Raw genomic sequence first — 22,097 nt, 5'->3', positions numbered from 1 at the left:
GCTGACGTTTCACAAAAAAACACATCATTGAGGCACAATATTTCACGCGAGACGCGCCTGCAGAGCACTGATGTATTTCAATAGAAAAGCTTTCTATTCCGGGGTACGAAATTTTTCTCAAATAAAACACTTTTACGGATAGTGTATGTTGTATGGTACAGTATTGTGAAGATAATAAGTTTTCTGGGATTGTCGCATAATGTTTGTACATCAAGATGTTCGATGAACCTTTTCAATCGGTTTGCTAATTCTCTTTTCGATCATCATATGGATGTGCCAACAAATTATGTACACAAAAAAACTTATATGACTATCTATTAAGAGCCGGGAAGCCATGAAATGACAATAGTAAAAACGACGCTGGGCTTCCTAGGGTGCAATCGAATCGGATCAGTTGACAACGGATCCTTCACGGCAATAAATTATTTTAAAGAAGACATGTTAGAAGACAAAACGCAGGTAATGAAATATAATGGCGTTATCGAGGGGAAAAACGTTGTGCATGAGCCAGTGATAAAGGTGTGCAGTAATTTTATTACACGAGAAAATTAAGGTAAACATTTATTGATCTTGTAATGTAACGGCTCATGAATGTAGTAACGCTTCCATGTTCATTTATTTGAAACTACTCTCCAAGTACTCATGCTTTTGTGAAAGGAACATTTTTGTCCCGGTGTGGCACAACCTCGCCGATGGTGTTATTCAGACCATCTCGAGTGATGGTTTTACAATGCCTAACGGATGAGTTGGAATTATCGAAAGATAGGTTTGTCAAATAAACCACCACGTGCCATTATTCGTAATGAACAGCAAAAGAAATTATAAGCATTGCTATTACCGCTTAGATATCGTTTTGGTACATCATCTCGTTTATTAGTGACGTAGCGAAGTCAGCACATTTACAAATGTGTTTAGCTTATGGCTACGGCGCCAAATTGTCAGCTTCCCATTAGCAGATCATATAGTGTTATTCACACTTGAATGCGGCATACACCGGAGGTTACAAGTTTCTTTCCATTTTACTTACGAACAAGCTTCTAAAAGACGTAGCCGATCAGCTGACCGACGAATCGATGAATGATTTACTTCCTAATTAAGCCCATTTAGCATGGATCGTGTCTGAAGTATGCCTACGGGTTTTTTTTCTTTCATGGGTACGATAAAGACCTAGTAAAATTTCTGTGAATGAATATAAAGAATTTAATGGGATGCTCCTTTGGCACCTTCACACGTCGTTGGCAGTTTTATTGGCACTTCTGAGGTGTCCATATGGCTGTGCGTGTACGTAACGAGTTTGAAGATTTTCCTCTCTTTTTCGGCTGTTTTTTTTTGTTGTTGTTTGATCACCTAACAGTCTGTTTCGCGTTAGATCGGGGCTTGAGCAAAAGCTACAGCGTCGGTGGAATTGTTCCAAGTGGCCATCATATTTTCCCTTCCGCCAGACAGCAATGAAATCGGTTCGTCATCCTTTTTACGCTTCCCAGCCCGGCTGGGGTTTTGTCGGGGTATCCTTCTTGGACACGACAAAGACGCCAAATAAACAATCGTTATAAAAGTTTCCGTTTAATGGCCGTGTAGGTCATATAACATAAAAAAAACCCACACTCGCTCACATGCCCGTGGAACGACAAGTGATGGAAATGGTAGCACAACTACAAGTTGTTTTCCTTTCTCGCGGACTTTGATGCCGTCGCTGAATGGAAAACTAGAATCAACGAGCGCTGGGACCGTCAGCGTCGCGTCCAGTCGCTTGATAATGCTAGTTGCAAAGCAAACATTAATCGACCAGACGGTGAAAATAGGTCCAGAATTCAAATGCCTTGGTAAAATTTGACCAGCCGTTTCGGGACAATTACTCGCCGAAGCAGTGTATGAGTACGCGAAGATGGTAGATGTAGTATAATGCCACACAGCGTGCAGAGCGTCGGAGCTCGTCTACGCATTACACACGTGCGTGTGTTTGTGGGCTGTGAGCTGTGAGACTTAAGATGGCGTGGATGATGAGTGAACCGTGTTTGAAAAAAGAAGCGAATCGCTTTTTATGATGATTATTTTATGATTATTGCATTAATTATGAAGCTATGGAATAACGACTAAAACGTTTTGTCGTGCGGTTTGGTTTGTGTAATTTTTTTCCCCCCTGCGACATGCATGCAATATGAGAGACTATAAATTTAGATTGCACTCCTTTGTTTTTTAGAGTGGGTTTTATTGCCCTGTAATGCTGTACGCGTGATTACATTTGTCCGCGCGCCACAGGTGATAGCGCGCAACGGAAGCATGTAGGATGCACAAGCACCAGAAAGCATGCGTTTTTAGAAAGCCCACCCATTTCACCTAAATAAGCGGAGCATATTTTTGTAGCCGACGTCGGTAGTCGATATTTGTTCGGCGATAGTGTGTTCGCGGAATTAGTACGGTGATCGAACGAAAGATGGTGCTGCTGACGCGCTGGCTTGGTGTAGGTGCCCCGGGGCACTGGTGTGCTGTCGAGGGCCTGTGTATACATCCTTCGCCGATAGCATAGCTATACGCGCGGCGCGCAAGCGTGCAGCAGCATGCTCTATCATCAGTGCTTCACAACGCACACCACCACGCAGCTTGGTGTACGCTGCGTAGCGAAACAAGTTCTCGACTCACGGTGCCACCGGCCTCCCGCGACTGTACACGCGCCGCACACAGCCGCAGATGCACTTGATGAAGAAGAAAAAAAACGCGCATCGGTGGTTTGGTTCCCCCTCTTTCTGTAGAGCTCGGCGCCGTGTCGGTACACGCTCGTATACGTACACGCAATGAAGAGCGCCACGGCTGCGAGAGGAAAATAGCGCGAGAGGAAACGCGACCCCACGGCTTGAGTTTATTTTTCTTGTGAAGCATACACGAGCGCAGCGTAAAACAATTGTATGTAAGGTGAAGGAGAGCGCGCGCCTAAGGTGTGAGCAGGACACCAATGGGGCTGGGTGTCTCTTTCTCGCTACACTGCACTGTTCGGGAGCCTTTCGAACGGTGCTCCGTCTCGCTCTGCTTCGCTGGTGCTGAGGTGCTCGCACCCTGTCTTGCAAGGAGCGCAGCTCGCGTTCGGTGCGAGTAAGTGTGCGTCTCCCCGTCCTTGTTCGACTCACGCTAGACGAGCGCGCGGTTGCGCAAGAGCGCCTTTATTTATCTCCCCGCCGGACGCATCCGAATCCCGCCACCGGGGCGCGCTGTTGTGCAAACACTGTTCTATAATTTTGTTTTCAGTGTAAAACTAAACTTCTTCAAGTCAAGACGAAAGTCGGAAGGCCGTAGCGCCACGCACACATCGCATCCACTGTGTGGCCCTGACTAGGTGTAGTGGGAGTGTAAGTCAAAGCGTGCGGGACCGGCGACAACAGCGAACGGTGTGCGAGCACGCATCAACGTGGCGAGTGTCTGACGGTGGCACGGGTGCGGTCGACGGGGCGTCTGTTTCCGCGGGCGGAAGGTTATTTATTAGAAGATCGGTTCGTTTTGGTTTTCGAAAGACCGTTGTCGTGCAGATTGCGGGAAGAACGACGAAGCATCGGTGGTGGTTCGGTGGTCAAAGCTACTCATCGGTATCTCATTAGCATACCTTACCATCGTGTACGGTGAATCGACGAGAGCCAATTGACCGCAGCGGTAGTTTGGTCGAATATCGGCCAGAATATCGGCCGTTCGACCGGTGCCTATTGGCGTTCGCGTTGTGTTGCAAGCGGAACAAAGTTTGATCCAGAAAAAAGAAATATCTCAAAGTTAACCGCTTCCACCCAATGGGTTGCCCTGACGTCCTAACCAGCTGATGTGGGATGTAAAGTGACACAAACGACGCGTACCATCTGAAACCGTTGTCTACCGATGTATGATCGATGAACAGCTCGAAGACGCAAGTAATCACACAAGCAAGGGGAATCACTGTCGTTTTTTATCCAAATCAACGATCCCCGAAGCAAGTGCACGTGGGTGGTGAGCCTGTCTGTTGTTTGTCAAACTAGTGCGCTATCGTAGGTCAGATGTGGAATTGATCAGAAATCATCCGTTTGGTGGTGCGTTTGAATGTCTGTTATTACCATTAACGGAGTGTATGCAGAACACAGGATTGCTATGAAGGCATGTTGGCCGGCGCGATAACAAGACTATTTGGTGTGGCACGATAAACTAGCGGGCCGTTCGCTCGCCTTATCGATTAACTTTGTGAGATCCATCCGTACATCAGTACGATTCGCTTCGATTGATTCCGAATTCAAGTTGCTGAATGACAGTTGACGAACATCGAGTGAACGAGTTTGTTACATCAGCTGTTGAGAGAATAGGCGTGAATGGTGATTCCTTATGCGGGCAGATCCGCGGGTAGTTCAATAATCAGTGTCTTGGGGATAAATTGGTAAAATTGGCTACAACACTGTGCACCAACGGAGACTATTTCGTTAGCTCCTCGGACGGGTGCGCACATAGCCGGTGGATTGCTTTTCACAGTGTGTCTCCGAGTGCGAGTGTGTCAGTGCCTTTGTGAGCGACAACGCTGCTGTTCGCCGTTACTTATCCCTTTTTTATTGTTCGTACCGTTTCGTAAAAAACCGCAAAAATTACGATCACTCTGCTAAACCACCACCATCCTCACCACACCTCTGACCTGGCGTGCGCAATATATCACGATCCCCACGATGTCACGGCAGGGTCGCACGCTGCTGCCGGGGCCTGGTGGGGGCAGCATTCCCATCCGATGCACTCGGTCGGAGCGGCGATGTATGGCGAGGATACGACAGGACAAACTGGTGTCGGTAGTCGTAGTCCTCCAACCTCCCTGCACAACGTCGCTAGCCACAACAGTGCTGCCAATCATATCGTACAACAACAGCAGCAGCAGCAGCAGCAGCAACAACAGCAGCAGCAGCAGCAGCAACAGCAGCAGCAGCAAGTTGCCGCAGCAGCGGCGGCGGCAGCAGCAGCCGTGGCACAGCAACAGCAAGTGCAGGCACAGCAGTCGTCGGCAGGCCAGCAAACACAGAACACTTCCTCTTCGAACGCTTCTCAGCAGCAGAGCAGCGCTGGATCTGTTGTATCGGCTGCGACCCAAATCGTACCTCCTTCCGCTGCTAGCGAATCACCGGGAAGCGTAAGCTCACAGCCATCAGGTAAATGTCGAATGTGTGATAGATGTCTTCGAACTAGTAGTTATTTAGAATCATGTTCATCACCTTGTAGAGCAAAAACGTGAGCTCAATCACTTTACTTGTTTTACGTATATCCCAGACCTAGTACTCAATCTTGCTTCCTGATCTCAATGAACCTCTTACGGTCCTCAGATCAGTGAAAATAGAAGCACTAGCACTCGGAAACAAGCACATAATGTACACACATAGACACGCACATGAACACACATAATTATAGTAGCACCCACTCATTGCACGTCAATAATTTGCTTATGATGTTTCAAATTCCGATTGTTTGTAAGTTTATTTTTGTTTGTTTTTTTTTTCTCCTTTCCATTTTTAAAATCTTGCCTCGTTGAATACTCCCTTTCCTGCGATCCATTTGCAACCATTAATGATAGGTCCTATTCATATACCAGCAAAACGTCCCGCATTCGATACGGATTCTCGGCTGCGACATTCGTATCCGTGGGGTAACGAATCGGCGGCTGATTACGCTTACCATGCCCAGTATCCGCCGTACGCGCTTGCAACAGATATCAAGCCAATGTACTACCCAAGCTACCCAACCGAAGCCAATTTTCAACCAGTAAGTTGACGACAACACCGTTTGTGTGTCTTATTTAGTGATCCATCAATCCAATACAGGGCCTATTCGTCCTTGCGTAGTTCCAAAGTGATGGTTTTGTGTCTTATAGCTTTTTTCGTTCTCTTAATATCACAATTTATTCAGCACCCGTATTATCCAAAATACGAGCCGGACGCGTATATAGCAGCATCCGCGGAGCGATCTCGAGGAGTCACTGGCGATCCACCTTCACTGCAGTCCAGCTATGAGTCGTATAACTCGTCTGGGTTAAGATCTTACTCCGGCGAAACATATCCTAATCCTGGTATGTACCAAGTAATCATATATTTGCATACACAACAATGAACGTAAGGAAAAAGCTGTACCATCAGTATGTATGGTGCATTGAAGAATATTACAAAAACGATCGGGATCATTAGTCAACACTTGGGACTCGTCAAATTTATCATGTGTGAAAAAGAGTTAAACAAATCCCTGAAACTGCTGTTGTCAACAAGAGCAAATGTTGGTGGGAGATTTTAGTACAGCCCCCAAGACGTGTGAGAAGAGTTCTTTGTAGGCTTAACGTTTAATCGTTTTATAGCAATTATTGCGAAAGGATTTCTCCGTACTCGAGGTTAAAAGGCAAGCTGAAGTAATGTTTAGATCGTTTGAAGAGTTTGCAGTAGTAATACATTTGCATCGATCTCTCTCTCTCTCACTCTCTGCTGGCTAAAGCTCTCTAGTCTCTCATGCTAGTATCATCTATCTCTTTTGTTTCGTTCGATACATCTCTTTCCGTCGTCCGTTACGTATGTTACTAGTCTCTTTCTTTTCTGTTCTCTCTCTCTTTCCTGCTCTCTGTGCTGTTATTACTTGCTCCCGCTCTTTTTCGTTCTGTTGAGCCTGTGGTGCGATAGTATACGGGCTTCCTAACGAAGAAGCATACTTTTGTACTCCTTTGAGGACTTGCGCATTTGAGCAAAGAAACTCATTACATTCCAATAGAAGGAGACGATTACCCTATCTTTAATCAGAACTTGGTCAACGTGTGCTACGTGAAATTGAAAGAGAGTGCATATAATTAAACTATGCAAGATGATAGTTGGGCTTAAAAGATAAAACATAAGAAGCGAAAACATAACAAGAAGCAACGAGCAATTTGTATTCATTAATAAGTATCATAAAATTATTAGAATTATCGTTTCAAAACTCCTTTTTTTGCAAAAAAAAAAAAATTAAACAGTTACCACAGTACAGTTCAACGACTACCTAATACGAGACGAGGTAGGGAAATGGTACTGATTTTATTGACTTCCTAAAGAACCTACCAGTGGACCACGCTACGCAAACCATAAACAAACTCTCTGACGCGTGAGGTACATGTTTTTGTTTACAACCAAGCTTGTAAACCATCCCACGAGGCGCTTGCCGAGGACAGGCTAGCCGGCTTGTCTGTAGGTATCGATCTTGTTTATACATCGCATCAAGAAATTTTCGAAAGCCGCTTGACGCGCGGAAGCCTCTGAAAGTTGTGAACTTTGGATTCCAGTTAAGAAAAACATCCTTTCCATTCATACAGGTTCCTTGGTGGCAACTCGTAACGCGTAACGGTCAGATGGCGTTCATTTTCTTTCGTATTTATTTATCTACGGGACCTTCCGGAACCTTTTGTGTTGTTTAGGAATGGAGGCTCTCGTACCAATTCCCGTAACGGGTGAAAAAACATTGTTTACAGCATAGGCCAATCGGCAGTATTTAGCATTCACACCATTACACCAGTGTTCGATGAGCAAGATTTGTCGGATGCGGTACGGTCTTTCAAGGAAAACCAGACGTTTGGCAGCATTGTGCCAAGTGATACGACATGGCAATGGTCAGCCATTTCCGCTGTTTAAAGCAAGGATGATGTGAATAAATATTTATTAGTCAAAATCCAGCGCACTGTTTTCCAGCGTTTCCGAAGATGGGCTTGCATGACTGTTGTCTCAATCACAATCTAGTATAACCATCAATTAAAAAGACGATTTTTTAAGTAACGTATCAATTCTATACCATTGGAAACAATTCGGAAAGATTTCATTTTATGCATTAATTCAATAACAATATACAGGGTATGAGGGTAAGAAACATGTACGTTACATTACGCATCTATTATCTTTTATTGCATATGATAACTGAAAGAGACTAATGCAAAATGTTTAAATTGCATTAGACGTATAATATTTTGCAGCAATTCATTACGCTCTCAGTATGATAGAGAGAGTTGCGTAAGCTGTAACTTACACGTGTAAAATGATTGGATGATGACAAATCAATTTTCAGTACAATTGTGTCATACTCGCAATAACTGTTGACTATTTACGCCATAAAGAACTAAGCTCGTTGCATATTGCATTGCATGTAGCAGCAAAGGGAGTATGGTCGATATTTCCCATGGAATAATTAAATAAATAGTTCAACCAATAAAAGTAGAGCATAAAAATGAATGGTTTGATATCACCGATCTATATAACGTTAAATCCGCTACCGTGTTTATATTGCACGAAAATGATAATGATGATGATAATGATGGCGGTTATGGGGATGTTATTTTTATAGATCTCATAAATGTTGACGATAACTAGCGCTAATAATTCTATTAAAAGAGAAAACACCTGTTTGAGCTGTTTTATTCATGTAGTCAAATGGCATGGCTTGCGTGTTGCCAGCTGCACCTCCATGTTTTGTTTGCGATCATTGATGTGTATTGTATTCTCTGTAAACCTACAGAGAGCTGAGTATTTGGTGTTAATGTCAGCGTTTAATTTTAATTATCTATGCACCATTTATGACGTCGCTAAGAGTCTATAAAGAAAATGGATGGGAAAGAGAATATCGTTCACACCTCAAGGAGTCTACAGCTTAAGCAGTTAAGAGTAGTGTCATGCATGTGATGGGCATGTTTGAATATGTTGAAATTAAGTGGAAAATTTGAACAGATATATTTTAATAGATATAGTCAAATCAAATGAAAAAAAACGTGAGTAATGGAGGCAAGGACAGGGTGGTGAATGTATAGTGCGTGAGAAACTTGTCTCTATCCATTCATGACCTTAAAAAATTCCAATAACATGCACTTTGTATGGAATAGAACAAAACAAATCATATGTGTCGATACAAGTGCAATCAATGCAATTACTTTAGTTTACGTATAAATCGATTCCGTATGGATATAAATGAGCTAGAAGTTAAAGTGGTTAAAACAAAGATGAACAAATGTGAATGGATATGTGAAAATTGAAGCAACATCTATCATTATAGTACGGTAAAAAACTCTACAAAATAAATCTGTAGAATAATAGTTTTAAGAGAGTGACATTCGATTTTGTTGGTGATTTATGACATTATCGATACCAAATTGGCTGTGCAAATTTTTTCCGTTCCATAACAACTTGCAGTCGGATTCATTCATATTTGTTGTGTAATGTGCTGTGAAAACTACATACTATCTCAAGTTATTTTGTTTTTTCACTAGTTTGCAACCATGTAAGGTAGCAACATTTTCTGTCACATTGGCTTTGAGTAACGGTTATGAAAAAAATCTTATCGGCTTCAATATAATGACCTCCACGCTAAAACCCGAGATAGATCCATTCAGTTATGGTTAAAACATTGTAAAAATACTAAAGTTACATATTTGCCCGTTTGTCACGTGTATTGAACGGAATACGGAAAATGCTTTGGACTTCTTTCTAGATTGCTGCATAAATTGATGGAAAAAACTGTAAAAAAAAACAGTTTGAATAATTCGTTTTGAATTTTTTGTTAGATTTTTTCATAAAAAATTGTTGGAATCAATTTAATTTTTTTTATTCAATCAATAGGAATATATGTATAAAGCAAACGGTTATAAAATGTTTTTAAATATTATGAAGAATTTATTTTCAGAAACCAATCTAAAATGATATTAAATAATTGTTGTGAAATCACGTGTTGGGAGCATGTGACATCAAGAGGTGGCTGAATTTGAGTCGAAATTAGTGTACTTAATTTTGAATGACCTAGTGCTAAACCTGATTTCCCTGATTATTTGATATATCCATTGCAAAACCATAGCCCGTGTTGCAATTTGAACAAAACTTAGACAAAAATAACTAAATTTTGAAACTTAGTAAGCTTGAAACAGTGAATGTCGGAATCTGTAGTCTTCAGGGAGAGTTGGGATCTAACCACAAGTGACGCGGCTTGATCAGGACACTTTACGACATTGGACCAGTGCTTAAACTGCTCTTACCGTTAATGATTAAAGTATGTGTTTAAAAAATGGACATATTACATCGTTGGAAGAGTTAGATTGAAATCGTAGCAAAATAAGAAGAATAAACCGAATACAGGTGTTTTGTTTGTTTTGTGTTTTGGTATCTGTTGCCTCGTACACAAATATTCGATTCTTGCCGTTGCTTTGAGATTTAACGAGACCAATTGTCTCTGTTTGGGTGCTGTTAAATAAGTTTATTTACTGTAGCAGCAAATCATTTTTTTCATCAAAGCTCTTCATAAACTTTATTGTTACTTTATGGCCAGGTTCCAGCTTATCTGTCGGTGTAAGTGGTGTTGGTTCCTGTACGCCCTCGAACCCGCTCGAATGGACAGGAAACGTAACCGTACGGAAGAAGCGAAAACCATATTCCAAGTTCCAAACGTTGGAACTGGAAAAAGAGTTCCTGTTCAACGCGTACGTTTCGAAGCAGAAGCGATGGGAGTTGGCTCGCAATCTCAACCTGACTGAGCGACAGGTAGGTGCATGAAATATGCTCTAGATAACCGGTAATTTCAAATCGTTAACTTTCTTCTCTTTTTTGAAATGATTCGTGTATACGTCTCTGTGCGTAGGTTAAAATCTGGTTCCAAAATCGACGTATGAAGAACAAAAAGAACAGCCAGCGCCAGTCTGCGCAAGCGAACAGCGGAAGTAGTAACAACAGCTCCAGTCACAGTCATTCCCAGCCACAGGCACATCACAATCCGCATCATTTAAGCCTTGGCCTGGGCATGCCTACGCTCCACGGTAGCAAGATGCATCAGTGACCTCTGGAGCAACATTCACAGCCACCACCGTCTCAGACCCAACCTCATCAACAGACTCCACAGCAGCAGCAGCAGCAGCAGCAACAACAGCAATCTCTTCAGCAATCGCATGCGCTCCAGCCGCACCATCTAAATATGGCGTCAGTACATTTGCAAACGCAACAACAGCCATCTCAACAACCACCACACCATCATCCTGCTCATGCTCATCTGATTCATCAAACGCCTCATCAAAACGACGGTGATCAGCTTAAAGTGGAGATGTGTGACACCCCTACCACACCGGTGTGCAGTCACGTTCCTCACCCGCATCTGGTGAATTATCATCATTCGCACTGATTTAAAGTGAACCGTGATGCTAAGAACGGCTGATCGGAATCAATGTCAAAATAGCCGTCGATGGCGAAGCTAATACGTAACTGGAAGGAAGTTTTTGAACAAATAACAAATACCTATGTAAGCGGAAAACGCCACCAATTTTCCAGAATATAAAACATACGAGCTGAGTGGAAGTGCATCGAAGAGCTCTGTGAACCAGAAAAAGGCATCCACCGAACGGTTTGTTTATCACCAATGCGCTTGTGTCGACGGCGTTTGCAGAGATCACATTCTGGAGACTATGGATCGTTGTATATAGTAAATAATTGTAAGCTGTCCAGCCAGTGAGAAAAGTCCAAAATGAGAGAGCTATAATGGGGATATTTAATATGTAAGGTTCAAGGGGTTAAACGCTAATTTTTAACGAATTCATCCACTTTAGAACGAGGTAATGTAAACTAGAGAATCAAACTGGTTATGAAAACAATTACCAGCGATATAACTGCTTCTGACATTCGTAAGAATAGGTTACATCTGCCCTGTTGTCTATGCTAGAGCACTACCGCAACAGGGATTAGATGAAGGAGCAGTTTCGTAAAATAAACTATTTAAATTTAAAAAGATTCCTTTTCTAAGTTACTTAAGTCGTACAGAAACAAGGAATATTTGAAATGGAAAACGTAAGATGAATTGGAGTTGAATTAAGGAGCAACTTTATCTATAACGTAACTTAAAACTATGAATGTAAGGAGCAAAATGAAGCATCGAAAAAGAAAGAAAAAAAAAAACAACTTATGCATAATAATAACAGCGTTAGTAATATTTTGACAGTATTTCAACCTTTCTCTCTACCGAAACATTAATCACACTTGATGGAAATGAATTTCTCTCTCGCTCGAAGTTAAGGTTCAATTGGAGCAGATGCTAAGGTTCAAAGCAAAGGCGTTCTGGACACTTTGGTTGTTGAAAATGTTTTAGAAGAAGAGTAATAAATTAAGTGCAAAAGGAACGAAACAATACAACATCACAAACATGTAATATTGAGAGTATATGCTATCGGGCTGTAAAGAAAAGAGCGAATGGGAGACCAAGAGAGAAAAAACAGGAGCGAAAAGGGACTGAAATGCATGTGATTATTATTATTATCGTAAAATATCCCAGTAGTCTTGAGTTGATATTAGAGTTATTATTGGATGTAACCGTTTCTTTAGTATAAAAAAGCATTCAAATAATGAAGGTTAATTTAATACTGTCGTTCCTGATTAATTTTCTGCTTACGCCACTTCAAGTGGTGGGGCTATTTTAACAAAATTCATTCTTTTGCTCAATAATTGTTGCAATTTCGTTGCATTGGTTGATCTGAAGTAGTAGCTTTATAATATGAGCGTTCGAACATTTATTTTGTCTGGATGTTTTGGTGGCACGAGAACGAGACTATGAAACAAGTCCTTATTTCGGCGTTTAAGATATTTTTTTTTGATAAATCTGTAATTGAATATGTACTTTTTCTACATGCAAGATGTGATGATGTGTGAAAATGAAACCTGTTTGGTCTGGCAAATTTCTGTCTTCGCAAAATGATGGAGAAAAATTATTATGTTCACTACGGTGCGAGTTATTTTATGTGGTTTAGTTCATTATTCGTTTGGGATCGTTGAAAGCTTGTGGGATTTCAAAAATTTGTTTTCGGATTTAGATGGCTACGGTTGTGTCACAGTAAAACACGAGCTAATTTTACAGAGCGGTTTGTTATCGTTCAATGTACTATTTCATAATGCGATTGTTTGTTTTCTTTACAGCAGTCAGTTCATATTTGTTAATTTTACTTTATTAATTAGACGTAACGATAAAATTGGATGGTTTTGGCTCATAATAGAATAATAATGGTTGTTTCCTGCATAAACTAAAGACTAAAGATCAAATCAACTCCGGGAAAATGCAAGTGTGTTATTATTTTGATTAATTTCCAGTTCGCTGTAATGGCATCTATTTATGTATTTTATAATAGTTTTGTAAATATAGTGCGAAATCTGGCATAGTGCTTTGACTCTACTACCTTTTTGTAATAAGATCAAAAGTATGATAAACGACATTCATGATAGTTTGAAAATGAAGAAGAAAGTATGCAAATGCATATACAATATCTCGTACATTGTACAGTGCTGGAGAACAAATGAGGAAGCCAAAAATTCCTGTGCAACCGAGGAGCGAATGAAAATGCATCACTAGTGTTAAATATTGTAGTTCTAAAAAAGGGAAAATAAATGACTATTATGAATCTAATGTATGCATGGTAGTGGCTGTTTAACAGAGTCTATTAGCGTGGTTCTTGGTTAAAATGGCTTAACACGCACATTCACAATCAAGGCCAATATGCAGTGGCATAATATTGTTGATGGATCATAGTTCAAACAGAAGTACATGTTCAAGAAAACGTACCGAAGCGATGTGAAACGTGGTTCAATACACAAATGTTTTAAATTGGAGTGTGCTAGTTCTGAAAAAAAGTGACATTCTGGAGATACATTACTTCAAAATATACCTCTCATACGAATTTCTTTAGGATTCCTAAACATGCAAACATAAGTGAAATGATGCATATACTGCAAGTTTTGAATCAACAGCACAGATCGCTTATCTAGTGCTATCAGACGGTATTGATTTCTTTGAGTAATTTTCTCTGTTATTGTTCTTAAGTTTCATTGTCTGCATGATTTTTATCTCTCATTTTAAGTTCGTCCTCCACAAAATCCACAAAATGTTGAACATCAGTGCAGTGGATCATAATTTTTTTAGGACCCTTCGGTATGAGAAAGAACAGACTCCAATATGAACGTACAATTTTGCCACGCACTTTTTCACGCCGACATTAATATTAGAATGAATTAATGATTTCCAACAGAGGTCTCAAAAGCAAAAATGGATAGACATCTGAGAAAAATAAAATAGTTCTCAAAGCAAAAACTCAATACATTGAAAGATTATGTAAAACATATGTGTTAGTGATGGTCGATGTTGCAAGGTGAACAGAATTAGACAAGCGCTGAAAATCGACAACTGTAGGCTGATAAAGACGGGAAGGGCAATACTATCTACACTTCTTTTAACCATTGTAATTTGAAATAGATTTAGTATAATCCTTTGAAAATAAACGTATTAATATACTAAATGAATGATAAACAGGTAAAATGACGTGGAATTTTGGTTCAATTTTATATTATTGATGACGCACGCCTCATCCATCTACCGTCCATAGGAACATGCCTTTATGTAGAGGTAAACTGCTTGAAAGAAAAATGTATTGCAATACAAAAGTTTTATTTTTTGTTGTTTTTGATACTTATCTGACATTTGATAATACTTTTCGTAAACTGATCTCTGAGAAAAAAATTTCAGAATCAAAAATACCAAAAATGATTTTAGAGTAAAGTCAGTTTCACCCTATCAATGGTATTAATAATCAATTTACGTTCCATTGATAACAGAATGCTCAATAAAAATATCGGCTATTAAATTTTTTATCCTGAGTCTACAAAACTTTACTTTTTTTCACAGAATAATATTAAACAAAAATTATACTGAAATTATTTCAAAATAAATCAAAATGAAAATCATTGGAATTGTTGAAAGCTTTTCCCTATTTTTTTATTTCATCCTTGTTAATTAGATGAATGATTAGGATGCTGAATTTACAAAGATTCGATACACTTTATCACCAATTATTCTTCAAGGGCATACATGTTAAACAAACTGACCACGTACCGCGTAACTATACTTGGGTATGTTTTTCAACACCGAAATTGGCTCGCAAGATCAGTTATGTTTGCAACCCGGCTCGCAAACCAAAATGAGTTTGACATCACTGTTCTAGAGGTCTTGGCATTCTTCACTGCAAAAATGTTGCTAGCAAATGCTGCTCTAAGGAAAAAGTTACTTACCTACTTTTTTTATTGTTTATTAGGCGCCTCAGTTGCTTAGCGGTCTCGGTCCAAGAAAAGTTGAAACTGCTCGCGGTGGACCGTTTTTTCCCATCCTTGAATCTGGCCAATTAGGCGTATGCATTCCCTCATAGCTTTTCGGCGGTTATTTTGGTGTACACATTCCCTCATAGCTTTTTGGGCGGTAAATTGGTGTACACAAATAGAAGATAAATTATTGAATATATACTGGTTATTTGTATCCTTGATTTGACGATATAAGCTTTGGTAAAAATTTTGATGTAGTTATAGGATCTCATGTTTCTATGATTAAAACGTTTATAGGATACTTATGATTAATGTAAAATAATAATTCATTTTGTTATTGTTGTAAAACAATAGTTCATTGCAATTTTTGCGATGATTTGAAAACTAAAATTTTTGTGACATTTGAAAAGAAATGATAATCATAATTAAGTACTGTTTGTTATCAATAACCTTCATAATTTTTTGATTGCATTTCGATATAAATGCGTCACTAAAGATACATTAGGTCAAAACAATTGCAGTTGTTTCGATTGTAATGATAAGTTCAATCCGTTTCGTACAGGTTTCGCGTAAAAAAGGCATTATGAATTTTCATTCAGCTTCGTAATTGAATTTGCAGGCGTGAAATAAAATGGTGGTTCTAGAAAATGGTACTCAGAGGATGAATAAGGGAATAAAATTTTCCAATTTTTATATGAATTTGCTTACATTTTATCACCAATACACTCATTCATTTGATTGAAGTCGTTGAAAAATTTTTCATAGATATAACAAAGTGCCTTAAAGTGGTTGCCTGTTGCATGTGTTTTTAATTCAAACGAATATGTATTAAACTTTTTATTTTACTTTGCATATAAAATTCGTGTGTTATTCATCAGTAACGGTAAAGATCATGTGTATTTTAATAGATGTAGAAATGAAAAAAATACACATTTAGTATAGATAAGACAAATAAACGTAAAGAAACAAAATATCAAATTTTCCCAATTGATTACCGTTTGTAGCGGGCGAAACGGTGAGCGATACCGACGGCATCTTGTGATTCATATAACTAGTGATTTTTCGATTGCAGTTTCGTAAAGATTCGAACGAAAGTGTATGAATTATCAAAATAAAGTAATGATAAAGTTCAAATATAAGCAAATTGAAAATATAATGAGAATTTTTTGCGCAAAATTTCAATAAATGATAGGAACACACAGTGTTTGTTCCTGAAATATATTTGACTGGATACTGATGGTCATACACAAGTAAAATTATGCCAATTTATTCAATAAATGTCCCATTAGCGATTTTACCATTGTTAAATAGCTTATTTATAAAATACTTGGTTTAGTTATACAGCATTCTGAATCCTAATGTATTTTATAGGGACACTACATGATTTCAATCAATGTTCATAGATAACATTTATAGACTACATAAATTTGTTTGAAAATTTTATACTAAAAATGAATATACTTAGCATTCAATTTTGAGAACTGGAAATTATGTTAAGCGTGATAAATTTATGTACATGTATTAACCTCTACATTTTTAAATATTATGATTTTCAAGTGTAATTTTCAAAAAAAGATTATGTTTTGCTATTTCCTATTTTAAAAACTAAACTTATGATTCATATTTTCCTCATCGCTATAATAATAGATATGATTGTAAATATATAGTTTGCATATTTCGTACGCAGAACAGACAATTTTCTAAATGGTTAAAAAATATGTCAATTAAAGCCTTAACAAAACAAGACTTGAACGTACTTCAATTATTGCGCTACTTTAGAAGAGGAGGAAGCAGAAGAAGATTGATATATTGGAACTCTCAATAATTTTACGGAAGGAACATGAAAATAGGTAGGCTTTTGTAAAAAGCTAGGCATACAATTCCAACTCAACTTCAGTTATCATGTTGGTACTTCTTGATTATTTTGCTTTAGTCTAGTTTCGATAAAAAAATAATTTGAAATAATAATTAAAAGTTCGAATCAAAATAACTGAAAACCAACCTTAAGGAAGTTTAATTCAAATGACAAATTCAATAACAAATAAAAGGTTGTCGTTTGCTCAAAATTTTACAGCACGTTGCTAGAAAGACGTTAAGGTTAAGGGATAGTACAACTACAAATATCCGAAAATCAACAAAAAAATGCTTTATACTTTACATTTTGACAAACTTAGTGACTCTTGTTCGTCACTCAACAAATCAATTAACGCCAGAATAATATCAGAAGGGGGATTCAGAGCAGATAAAAGCGTGCATAGTCTTTTCATTGGTGAAATTAAATTCGGTGTTGGAGACGGTTACAGTGAAAAAATAAATGCGCCGAAAAAGAGCAATAATACTGCTTTTCTGTTATTCGTGTTGATGTATTGATAACGGGGCGCTCCTTGGCCTCGTAGAACAACAGCTGTGACTGAGTGATATCTTCATTAGGATTTGATGATTTTCTTTTGACACAAAGTCGTAACAGAAAAAAAGCTTTTATCCTACTTTCTCTTTTCTCCTGGCTGAAAGAAAGTATCGTTTTGGACGCACTTAATACACAGTAGGGGTCGGTATTCAGTTTCGTTCTACTCTTATGTACTCCCGTTTGCTTTCTAACAGTTTGCATTGACACTCCCATTTTCAACCCTCACTGAAAAGTAGTTGCTGAAGAATTGTTGAACTCCAACATAAATGACCGAGTCGAGAATGTCGGCCTTTTTGTCAGAAACATGTGAAGACTATTAGAAAATCTATGATCCGTAGTAGGAGGTAGTGTTAGTTTACTATTTTCGATAATGGCTAATCAAGTTGAGAAAATAACATCTTTGAGAAAATATGTCGTTAATTGACTATCAATATTATTTTTGATGTCAAGAGTTAGAAGCCAATATGAAGACAAAGGGGAAAAAAGACGACAAAATGATTGCTATCGCTATTGTCTTTGTCATTAATATAAACATTTAAATCTCAATTTGTATTTGTTGGTTGGCTGATGAAACCATCAGGGTCTCCGAAAAGCGTGAAAAATAGCCGTCGGAACTTGGTAGAAGTAATCGTAGTAATGATGGTAGAACAAAAAGTTGATTAAGAAATGAAGTCATTAGCATTCACCAATCAAATACCCGAAGCGCAGATGAACAATATTAAAACTGAAATTGAGATTCGTTTTAAAAAACGTATTATTTAGAATATGTAGCAAGTTTGTTTGCTGAATTGAATAATAAGCATAGTGTTTAAACAACTCATAGCGTTGGAAACGTTCCAAGCTGGTGCGTTTGTGGTGAAATGATAAAAAAGCTTAACAAACGACATAGAATTGATAATAAAAACCTAAAATGACACTCAAAATATGATGAACTCATTTTTCTAGCTTAGTTGTATAAGTTGTAATTGGTCCCTGGAGAACTAGTAAACTGAATAGTTTAGAATATTTATGTAAGCTAGATAAAATAATTCCTGATTACCAATTTAGCCGCATAATACTTATGCGTTTTTTTTTCAGAACTTTTATATTAGAAAATAAGTTCTTATGCATTATACATGCTACAGAAAAGTTCATGCATTGGTTCTTTTTACTTTGTACATTTTTAGGCTTGAGCTGTATATCCATTCGAAATAACAGTAGCAAAAGGATGAATAGCGTCTTCAATGAAATGTGAAGCGCAAGAGCAGAAGGTGGAGCAGCCATGGAGTTGATATATAAAATAAAAATTGTAATAAAACTGTAACATAGCACAACCCTGCTGTGGCGTAAAAGTGTTCCGAGCCTGAATGTTTCGTGTTTCATATTTTTTCTCTCTTTCATGCGCGGCTGTGCAGTTGCTCTTTTACATCAAACATATACGAGAAGTTACGATGGCGGCGCAGTGCCGGCGACGCAAATCCTTGACAACGCCACAGCACACTTGGACGCCCATGACTCGCTCGCGGCTCGAACGCCTGAAAGGCAGCGCGCATGCGAAAGAGCGAGAAACAAGCATTTCCTGACAAACGAGCAACCATCGTTGAAGCGTTTATATTTTTCGTCAGAAATCTAATAAAAAGTTATAATTTACGTTCGGATACCCAATCGGAGTATTTTGTTATCTTTTATGCCCTTGCGAAGCCTGCTCCATCCTGCGCTGTGTTAGCGGGTGCTGCTGCTGCTGCTGCTGCGCTCCCTTCGAAATAGGAAAACTCATCTTTTTCTTTTGCTTTAGCGCCTACTCTCTCATTCTCGTGTGGCAGTGTAAGGGCAGTTGTCTCATTTTGTCACCCCTCAAAGCTACACTTTGAAATCCCATGCTAGGAAAGGAGCTGCCATACTTGCGCACTTCTTTGTGTGTTTCCGCTGTAACTTGTGCGCTGTGCGTCGGTGCATGGCCGGACAGGGGATGGAACAGTTTGCCGACAAGCAGCAGTCAACCATCTTTAACCAGCGCGATCTTTCGGCCTTTTCACCCTATTGTTCGACCGAGTTGATGTGACATTTGAGCGGTGCACTGCAAGCCCGTGTGCTTATGTGTGATACTGGTGGAGGCGAATGATGACTCGAATGTGTCTGTGACAGTTCACCCTTCGCCTCTTCGACATGTGACGAAGGTGGATGGCTTCGTTCTTGTTCTGCATCCGATCTAATCGACATGTGGCCGTTACCATCCCACTTGCAATTAAGTGCGAAAGTTTTCATTCGCAAAAGTAGTGAACTGACGTGCATTGAACCGAGTGAAGAAAAACTGTGCTAATCTGTGATATCGTATTTAAAAGATCATTGGTTGGATACGAAACGCATTCAAAGCGAGTAGAAATAGCGCCCCCATACGCCTTGAAGTTCCTTAAGATCATCAGTTAGACATGCCTTTGGCTCGCAAGCGTCGCAGCTGGATTGTGAGTAATGGATGGATCATGCTTATGCAGGTTTATTATTAGCGTAATGAGCAAAACGAAAAACTGACATACGAGCAAGGTTGCACTTTTTATATTGAAGTCACCAGCTGTCTAGCTGTGCCACCGAAGTCAATCAACATGAGTACCGCGGGGGAATGAAGCGCAAGAGTGGGATGCGTAAATGAGAGTGAGATGACACATGAAGGAACAAACATCATCAGCCCCGAGCTCGCGACCCAAGAATCTCGCGATGGTTTGCGTGCAAGAGAGAAGGCAAGTCAGCCAAATGAGTAAGTTGAGCAAGCGAATCGGCCGGATTCGATCGTACACCGCGAGTACGAAGTGAGCGAGCGAACAAGAGTGAACGGTTTGAAAAATACATACGAATTTTTACGTTATATACCACCCTTACTCGCGGCATCAAAACGGAGGAAACTTTTATAGCTTTTTTGTTTTGTAGAAAAGATTGTGTGGTACAAATTTTGGGCAGTTTTCTATCAGAAGTCTTTCATTCTGATAGCATCTTTTTTGAAATCTACTTTCGTGTCGTCGTCATCGTCGTCGACAGGCGTCGTGTGATGTCCTCGTCATCGTTGGCGTTTTCTGAGAACTGTCCGTGCGCGCTAGGCCGGGCATCAGGTTACGTTCATTTTCGTTGGCTGGACGATTTCTCGGTCGGTCGGTCTTTCGGTGGCTTGACTGGTAGAAGGTGATTATTCCATCGGTTCTGTACTGATTTCATTCCGGTAAGAAACGTTCTAATGAATGACTAAGAAAAATTTCGGACAACAAAGTAAATTAGTTGATCAAACAGTATAATAGTAGTGCATTTGTGATTTGCCCTATGTCCTGTTTATGTAAAATACACTCAGTAAGCTGTGTATGGTGAATACATTGCGTGATATACATTTGATGTTTCCTTCTTAAAAAGAGAGCACGTTCAAGAGAGTGTTTTGGACAAAATCCTGGTGAACAACAGGAATACTGGAAAACTGCTTTGAGCTGTTACAGTCAAACAACAATAGTCGGAAATTGAATGATTCATTGGTAGTGATCAAAGTGCCATGAGTTCGATATGCAATGCGAAATCTTCCTTATCATAGTGATTTAAGTGAATCGTCAAATGCCAAATGTCAAGTACCGAGTTTCCCAATGCGTGTTTGTGGCTGCCTACTCAGAAGTGTACTTGTGCGTGTGAAATAACAAATGGTGCAAGTGCAAATATGCAACAGTGTTGTAGAACAACTATCCATATCCTGCATAGCTAATGGACGATGAGTTAAAACAAGAAATACGTATTACTGTGTGTGCGTGATCTCAATAAGAAATCAGGGCGAGCACTGTTTTTGCGAACGTGGGAATTAGCATACGGTAGCCATGGAAGCGTGGCTCGCACTGTGTTTTAACAGATGTTTAGTAACGAAGCCATTTAAAGCAAAGCCACATCTATTTCAACACGGAATGTATAGGAAAGGTTAAAATAAAGATCACGAAAAAGAGTAAAAAATAAATCATGGCATGCTGTGCGTATGAATTTGATTACCGTGTATTTTTGCGTTCATGCATGATAAGGCTGCTGTTTTGAAGATTCGGTTCAAAAAAGTACAAGGTGAGTGACCTAATCTTGTTGGCTTTTGACATTGGATGATAAACATTTTTGATATTTTCAACAAGGTATAGCCGGTTTTACGAGTTCCACCATGTATAACCAGAAAACTGGTTGTGTATCGTTACTGTTGAAAAGGAGCAGTAAAAACCGGTTTTGTCAGAAGAGGTCCATTTTCTTTCTTATTTTGTGAAGTTACGATTTTCTACACTAAATGAGATGAGAAGAAAACATTAGGAAGACTTAAATGATTGCAAAGCGTGTCCATGCAATGACTATGAACGAGGCAAATTTCGGTTATCTATTTTTAAAGCATAAAATATTAGTGTAATCAAGTATAAGAATAAAATTGATAGAACACATTGAGCTCCACTACTCGTTATTGTAAGGTTATAAAATAGCTCAGAAAAACAGCCGAAATGGGTTTAAAAATACACCATACCCATGCGGTGTTTGGGTGTAACTTCTTGCAGATTATATACATGAAATATATGAGCATTGATTGCGACGCAAACACCAACCCTTCTAACATGTCCACTAGAAGTTTCCAGAAGTAGTTTGTAAAAATATTG

The 22,097-nt window shown here is 39.2% G+C and overlaps 1 protein-coding gene across 1 annotated transcript; it reads left to right on the top strand.

Annotated features, from left to right (window-relative positions):
• The first annotated feature begins 4,705 nt into the window (after positions 1 to 4,705).
• On the top strand, positions 4,706 to 10,788 carry LOC128731252 (homeobox protein abdominal-B-like). The gene is made up of 5 exons (XM_053824358.1): positions 4,706 to 5,132; positions 5,552 to 5,739; positions 5,884 to 6,043; positions 10,285 to 10,496; positions 10,594 to 10,788. Exons 1-5 carry the CDS (start codon positions 4,721 to 4,723, stop codon positions 10,786 to 10,788), a joined length of 1,167 nt encoding a protein of 388 aa, XP_053680333.1. The 5' UTR covers positions 4,706 to 4,720.
• Positions 10,789 to 22,097: the final 11,309 nt, after the last annotated feature.

The sequence above is a fragment of the Anopheles nili genome, chromosome 2 (assembly GCF_943737925.1).
Source record: "Anopheles nili chromosome 2, idAnoNiliSN_F5_01, whole genome shotgun sequence".
Classification (NCBI taxonomy): Eukaryota; Metazoa; Arthropoda; class Insecta; order Diptera; family Culicidae; genus Anopheles; species Anopheles nili.
Note: the sequence above shows the minus strand (reverse complement) of the source record. Positions and strands in the feature narration are given on the sequence as shown.

Coding starts and splice junctions, on each gene's coding strand:
- LOC128731252 (XM_053824358.1), top strand. CDS start 4,721: ATGCACTCGGTCGGAGCGGCGATGTATGGCGAGGATACGACAGGACAA. Junction 5,133..5,551: donor CGTAAGCTCACAGCCATCAG/GTAAATGTCGAA, acceptor CATTAATGATAG/GTCCTATTCATATACCAGCA. Junction 10,497..10,593: donor TCAACCTGACTGAGCGACAG/GTAGGTGCATGA, acceptor CTCTGTGCGTAG/GTTAAAATCTGGTTCCAAAA.